Source organism: Eriocheir sinensis, chromosome 1 (assembly GCF_024679095.1).
Source record: "Eriocheir sinensis breed Jianghai 21 chromosome 1, ASM2467909v1, whole genome shotgun sequence".
NCBI lineage: Eukaryota > Metazoa > Arthropoda > Malacostraca > Decapoda > Varunidae > Eriocheir > Eriocheir sinensis.
In genome coordinates this window covers 18,913,625-18,921,209 of record NC_066509.1, presented here as the reverse complement: position 1 = coordinate 18,921,209, position 7,585 = coordinate 18,913,625, and the positions used below count along the sequence as shown (strand labels likewise).

The 7,585-nt window shown below is 42.7% G+C and overlaps 1 protein-coding gene across 1 annotated transcript; it reads left to right on the top strand.

Moving 5' to 3' along the window:
* Positions 1 to 2,130: 2,130 nt before the first annotated feature.
* LOC126995755 (uncharacterized) lies at positions 2,131 to 5,594 on the top strand. The gene is made up of 2 exons (XM_050855636.1): positions 2,131 to 3,424; positions 5,465 to 5,594. The coding sequence occupies exons 1-2, from the start codon at positions 2,472 to 2,474 to the stop codon at positions 5,505 to 5,507; spliced, it is 996 nt and encodes a 331-aa protein (XP_050711593.1). The 5' UTR covers positions 2,131 to 2,471; the 3' UTR covers positions 5,508 to 5,594.
* The last annotated feature ends 1,991 nt before the right edge of the window (positions 5,595 to 7,585 follow it).

Here is a 7,585-nt window from a genome sequence, read left to right as displayed (position 1 = left end):
ACACGAAACTTAACGGGGCGTAAGGAAATTTTTTAAACATCTAGTGCATCATCATGCATTCTATTCATACAAGCTACAGTATATCTGTGAACCTAGATCATGACACACCTAGTGTTTTAAAAACATAGACAAAGCATATGTGCTATACTTACTACGACACCATCAGAAGTACTGTACAGTATGATGCAATATTAGTTTATAGCTTACGTATTATATAGTCTGACACATCCACAGTCCAGTAGTCTGTTATAGAGCTGATCGAAGATATATCTTGAAGTGGGGGGTGGTGCTTGGTGGAAGATCAAACCACTTCGTGAAGTAATAGGTTTACTTTTCTGACTCCAGTTTTGCATGTATCTTGCATATCTTGCATATCTTGCACCCTGCAAGAATTAATTGCTTATATATTCTTGCAGGCACTTATTAAACTTCATAATAATCTTTAAACTTCATAATACCCTGTCTTATTATTTATAAATCTACAGAAATGCACTAACTCTTACATTATGTATACAAAATAACATGAGTATTATGGTAGCACTCTTAAATTTACTTGACACAAAGAGTATATAACTACGCAGGAGGTAGTAGCTTGAGGTAGGGAAATGGGAACAGACAAGAAAGAATTTGCTGACTCCACAAAATACTTACTAACTTATATACTATGAATACTAAGGTTATACATGGTATAGCACCTTTTTGATACTCTGAGAACTCTTGTACATTGTTTAACTTGAACTGTGAATGCATGACAAACTCAAACTTACCCTAATAAAGTGGTAAATGTGGTGAACTCTGCGAGGCCTTTGTGTTCTGGGGCTTGTATATCTACGGCGGGCTGGTACTTATAAACGACTGAATGCTATAGACGCCGGAATGGTGCCGTTGGGGAGGATTAGTGTTTACACAGAGTTAGATTCCTTTTAGGTAGTACTTGATGGATTAACGCCAATTAACGCTATATCCACTGGGACACGAATGTTCTGCTGTTACAATATGCTATTCTGCAGTTATTACTCACATTTCGTGACAGTATTGTGATATCCATTTTGGTATCAGTAGGTATAGAATACAAAATGTAATAAAGTATCAACATTGAAATTGTGTTAGATTCACAATAGATTTTCAACAAGAGTAGGGAATATGTATATATCCATTGGCATTGTGACTTTGTTACACTTTACAGTTAATGTGGCTATCACACTGAAAAGAAAATGTTAGTTCAGTAACCATTTTCATCCTTAATTCAACTTAAAGCAGGTCAGCCTTTATCTTGGTGAAATCCAACCAATATTCCAATGTGATTTCCACGTCGACATCCAACATATAATCAACGTTGTAATTCTAATATTCCATTGACATTGATTTTATGGTTCAGGACAGACATTGATTCATCGTCAGGTTACAACCAAAATTCAACTTTTAGAGCATAGGAGTCTTCAAATTAGTGAATTCCTAACAACTTTTCAATGTGATTTATCGTCGGTATAGGACGTAGAAGTGACGTTGTAATCCTATCGTTGAATCGACGGTGAATTTATCGTGGAAGAAAGACGTTGGTTCAGCGTCAGGTTCCAACCACATTTCAACGTACAAAATAGGTCAGTTTTCAGATCGGTGAATTTTTAACGAGATTTCAATGTGATTCCAACGTCGATATCTGACACATGATCAACATTGAAATTCTAACGTTGAATTGACGTCGATTTTATGGTGTCCGACGTCATGACCAAATTTCTACATATTATCAACGTCGGTTTGACGTCGTGTGCCTGCTGGGATTGTGGTTTTGAGATATGGCAGTAGTAGCCTTTTGGGGTGTCCTTGCGTACGCCAGTCCTCGTCGACAGGCAGACTTGCTCGGCTAGATCGATTTCGATCGCCAATAGAGTCGGTCTGTCGGCACGTCCTGCCTCTAGCAATGGCCGGTGCTCCCCCGTGCAAGGAGGGAGCAATGTTTTCCCTCCTGACGGCCGCCGTCTTCGGACAAGGGCCCGTTGTCCCCTAGTGATACTAGGCAACAAATCTTTGAAGAAGTATCGGAGACGCCGTTGCAAAGACAAAGGCAAGAACATCATCATCATCATCATCAGGATCTACATGTAAACAATCAGGCCGCGAGAAGGCAGATGTGTTTCGCCTTCCTGAACACGAGAGGCTGGAATGAAGGGAAGTGGAGAATTTTGTTGAAGGAGAGTGAAAACATTGAGGTGATCGGAGTAGGAGAAACGGGGTGGCATGACAGGGTACAGTGGCAGGAAGGTGACTGGCTGTGTATAGGGAGAGGAAGGAAAGTAGGAGAGAAAAAGGGAGGAGGAGTGGGTGTGATAGTGAAGGAGAGGGCGGGAAGAAAGGTAACGGAGGTAGACTTATTGGAAGAAACTGAGAAAAAGTTAGGATACAACAAGGGAGATCTGATCACAGTTAAGGTGACAGACCTGAAGGAAGAATGGTGGGTGACAGTGGTATATATGGGAGTAGAAGGGGCAGAAAACCGGGAGGAAAATAGGAAGCTGTACGGTGCATTAATGGAAATTAGCGGCAGGGTAGGAAAAGAAAAGTGGATTGTAATGGGAGACCTCAATGGACACATAGGCCTAAATAATGCACCAGTCAACAGAAATGGGCACATGTTGCTAGAATTTGCGGAGTCAGCTAATTTGAAAATTAAGAACTGGGAGCTTGAGGACCCAATAACTTGGAGGGACAGAGGGGCAGCATCAGCTATAGATTATATCATGGCAAGTGAGGCAGTGGAGAAAAGCAAATGTAGGATATGGAAGGAAGAGGAGGTAGATATATCAGACCATATAATGATAGGTGTGACATGTGGAAAGGGAGGGAGGAAGGAACAGGAACAGGAGATGAAGACAGAGTGGAAGACAAAATGGGACACGCTGAATCCCGACTGGGAGAAATATAAGGATAACCTAGATGGAAAGCTATGTAGGGAAATAGAGAAAGGCAACAGGACAAGTGATCAGTGGGAAAAACAGGTAAAAGAGGTAATAGCAGAGGAGGCAAAGATATCAATAGGTATAAAGAAGTACAAGGTAGGAAAAAGGAGACTGAAAGGCTGGTGGGATGAAGAAGTAGAAAAAGCAATAGGAGATAGAAAAAGAGAAAACAGAAGGCAAAGAAAGTTGCGGAAATTGACAGAGAAAGAAGGGGAGCAGCACAGACAGGAATGGGAGGCGGCGTATAGCAGTTATAGGAAGGTGCAGAAGGCGACACAGATCTTAATTAATAAGAAGATTGCTGATTGGGAGAGACTGCAGGCAGAGAAACTAAACAATCTACCCCGAGGAGAGAGAGAAAAAGAAGGGTGGAAAAGACTGAAGAGGAACCTAGGAGGGAAAGAGGTAGATCAGAGGGTGATACTGAAAACAGAGGGCAGGGAGACTGGAACAGAGGAAGAAATAAGGTCAGTAATAGAAGAGTACTGGAGTAAGGTAATCAAGATAGATACAGGGGATAGAGGAATAGAGAACATGGTAATCTACAGTGACAGAAAGGAAATGGAGGAGGTAGGAATAGAAATAGGGGAGGTAGAGCGAGCACTGAAAATGTTGAAGAATGGGAAGGCGGCAGGAACAGATGACATTATAGGAGAATTCCTCAAGTATGGAGGAGATGCAGTCAAGAAGGTTATTTTTAATATCTGCAAGGAGGTTCTGGAGGAAGGGGAGGTACCACAGGACTGGAAAAAGAGCAGGGTAACTCTGATACACAAAGGAGGGGGAAAGGATAAAGCAGAGATAGGAAATTATAGGCCAATAGCTATCATGAACACCATGGCAAAGGTGTTTGGAATAGTAATAAACGAAAAGCTTAAGAACTGGATAGAGATGCAAAAGGTGCTTGGAGAGGAACAGAGTGGATTTAGGAAAGGCAGAGGAGGGCTGGAAAATATATTTACCTTAAAAGAGATTATTGAAAGGAACAAGTTGAAGAAGAAGGAGTTATACCTAGTATTCATAGATCTTGAAAAGGCGTACGACACAGTGAACAGAGAAAAGCTCATTAGACTGCTAGGACATGTAGGTGTAGATGACAAGATAGTAAATATAATACAGAGCCTATATGAGGGAAATGAGGTGCAGTTCACGTTAGGAGACGTCACTACTGGGTGGTTAGAAAATAATGTAGGAGTCAGACAAGGCTGTGTGATGTCCCCGACGCTTTTCAACATGTACCTCGAGGAGCTGATAGTGAGAATTAGGAAAGCCGGGAAAGGGGTAGAGATAGGAGGAGAGAAGTTAGGGTGCCTGGCTTACGCTGATGATGTAGTGTTGATGACGGAGAGGAAAGAGGAGATGGAGGAGATCCTGCACATAGCTCAGGCATATGGGAGGAGTGGGACCTGAAATTTAGTGAAAGAAAATGTAAGGTTATGGAGTTTGGTAGTGGAGGCAGTAACCAATGGGTACTAGGAAACAATGTGCTGGAGATAGTCGATAAATATATGTACCTAGGAATGAAGGTTAGCAAGGAAGGCATAGGAGGGGAGAAACAGAGAATGGTGAATGAAGGGAAGGCAAGGAGAATGTCAGGGATGGTAATAACTGGAGGCAATAGATTAGAAAATAAATATGACGTAGGGCAAGTCTGTGGAAAGGAGTAGCTGTGCCATATTGCTTCTATGGTTCAGAAATAACGCACTACAGAGAAGGGAACATTGTACAGCTGGAAAAGGTTCAGAACACGGTAGGCAGGTTGGGATTAAGAGCCCCTAGGAGCACAGCGGTAGAGGCCATCAGGGGATATATGGGCTGAAGCACGTTCAAGGAAACAATTGTAAAGGGTAAGTTGGGCTTCATAAAGAACATTGAAAAGAGTAGCAAGGAAAGGTGGGCCAAGAAAATAATGCAAGATATTGGAAACAAGTCCACCTGGGGGAAAGAGTTAGAGAGGTGGAAAAGGAGAGAACCCCTGAGGGAGGAATGGAATGAGATGGAGATCAGGGATGTGAAGAAGGCAGTTGAAAGGAACCGACAAGTTAGATGGCAAGAAGGAATGAGTGGCAAGTCGACGCTAAGATGGTACAGTAGGAAATATAAACCAGAGGGAGTACACTGGCATGTAGGAGACTGGGAGAGCAAGCTATTATTTAAGCAAGAACAGGAACCCTGGAGGTAAACAGCAGGAACAGGGACGGGGGAAACCAGAACTGTAGTTGTAGGACGGGATAAATAAACAGTGGAACACCTAATAGTAGAATGCAGCAACTATGAGAGGCAGAGAGCGGAGTTAGTGACAGGCGTAGTGACGGTAATAGACAGAGAGGAGTGGCCAAAGAGATTAAAGGAGGACAACGGGGCGATCTGCACGGTGTTGGGGCTGTATGGAGACAAAAAGGAAACGGAAAGAAGAATGGTAAAGTTGGCAAAAGTGTTCCTCGCGCAGTGCTGGGAAAAAAGGGCACAAATGTCCGTATAAGTGAATATAAGTGGCCTTATTTCAGATTAGAAAATTACATAACGCTGAAAAGAAAGTTGTGTGAATAAGAAGGGAGGAACGAGAGGAGGAGGACCTAAGAAGCGATACAAAGCGTTACAGGTCAAAAGAAGAAGAAGAAGAAGAAGAAGAAGAAGCGTGTGACACCCTCAGCCCCACGCTGGCCAGGCGCGGCGCCCCACACACCAGAACACTTCCTGCCACGGCTACACTCCCCCACACCAGCCGCAAGGCAGCCCCAGCCAGGCTCCACACCCTCAGGTCAGCCTGTGACACCCTCAGGTCAGTGCCACGCAGCCTTCCCAGACTGGCCTGGACCTCACAGAAATGGCACTTTGAACCACGAGCCTCCCCCATTTTCCCACCACATCCATCACACATTCATCACACATTCATATCTCCCATCATAATAAGTTTCCTTTCTTTCTCAAAACTGTTCAAACATGCATTCACTTCCTCCCAAAAAGCTTCCCTTTCTCTCAGTCCTTTTTTACTCCTCACATTTACTGGTGCATAAATACACACCCATGCATACTTTTCTAAACCTACTTTTCCTTTCAGCCACACAATTCTTGATCCCTTCCAACCATAATCAGTCTCCACACTCTTTCAGACATCACAACACTTCCTTACTCCTGCCTCCATACTTCTCATCCATCCCCGTCCATACAACCCCCCAGGCACACCCTCCCCTGCCATCACTCACACCAGTTCCTCAACTATGTGTTTCAGTCACTCCCAACACATCCACTCTACCATTTACAAAATTTTCAATCATTACTTTCCTCTTTTCCTCACCACCTTAACCATTAATAGACACCAGTCTCATGCATTCCTTTCTCTTCGGCCGTCGCTCATGCCTCTAAAAAATCTTTTTTTTTTTTAAATAATATATCCAACAGTAACATAGTGAGATTAATGTAGAATGCGCTTAGAAATTTATTGTTTGAAGAACTCAACAAATTTGCATTCCCTTGAGCAAGCATTATAGTGAAATCATGAATATTGATTGAGTCAAATTGTTGTGAAAAAAATGTGTGTGTGTGTGTGTATTTAGTTAGTTGTTGTATTTACCTTGTTGTAGTTTTACAGGGCTGGGCTTTACACTGGTGTGGTCCCATATCCGTATCTACATTTATTCAATTTTTCCTTAAAGCTTTGCACACTTCTCGCCAATACTACATCCTCACTTAGTCTGTTCCAAACCTCTATATTTCTTTGCGGGAAGCTATGTTTATTTATGTCTTTGTGTGTGTGTGTGTGTGTGTCATGCATGATGTATGTGCACCAGCTGGCTCTCAGTTTACAAAATGATCATTGTGTCTGGCTGAAGACATTTCCAGCACAACAGTTTCTTATATTATTATTTTAGATAAACATTTGTATATATTGAACAAAGCCACTTGAACAGCATAGTGGATGTAAGTGTATATATGCAAAACTTATATGATGGTCATGCATCAAATCAGTTTCATAAAATTGGCAAAATTAACGACACGTACAGTGTCTCGACTCAACAAGCACGTCCGTAGTGTTCAGCGTCTCATGGAGGTCACTGATTCCCTGTCTCAAACAGGGAATGCTCACGTTTTGGGATTGCTTCAAAGCTTGACGAGACCTCACCCAGGCTCCCTCCTTCACGCTGGACCACCCCTGGAGGAGGACTCCCTGGAGCCTGCCAAGGAGTACAGGGATGCTGACATCAATGAGGTGTGTGTGTGTGTGTGTGTATACTTGTTTATATTCCTGGTTGTGGTAAACAGGAAATGAGTTGCACTCACAGGTTTCTGTCTGTGTGTCTCACTGTCAAACTTGTCTTTACATTAATTTTAGGATTTGGACTGGTTTATTTCCCTGTCCAGGCCACCTCGGTGCATTAATATACAGAAATCTTTTTTTATATATCCTTCAAGCACCTTTTTCCTGCCTTTTCTATCCATTGCTTTTATTTGCATTGAATTTGTTATTTCTATCTGGCTCCATTGACAAAGCCTGTCCCTGCAGCAGCTTACAGTCCTTCTCCTTCCCTCGGCACCACGGCAAACATGGTCACCCAGAGTTGTGCATACATCAGCACTGAGGCCTTCACAAGTCCCTTCAGGCTTTCCTAGACACACTCTACAACACA

Bases quoted from the DNA above. Each gene is read 5' to 3' on its own strand.
- LOC126995755 (XM_050855636.1), top strand. From the start codon at position 2,472: ATGGGAGTAGAAGGGGCAGAAAACCGGGAGGAAAATAGGAAGCTGTAC. The intron at 3,425-5,464 runs GTCAGTAATAGA...GCCTTATTTCAG, and splicing joins GGAACAGAGGAAGAAATAAG to ATTAGAAAATTACATAACGC.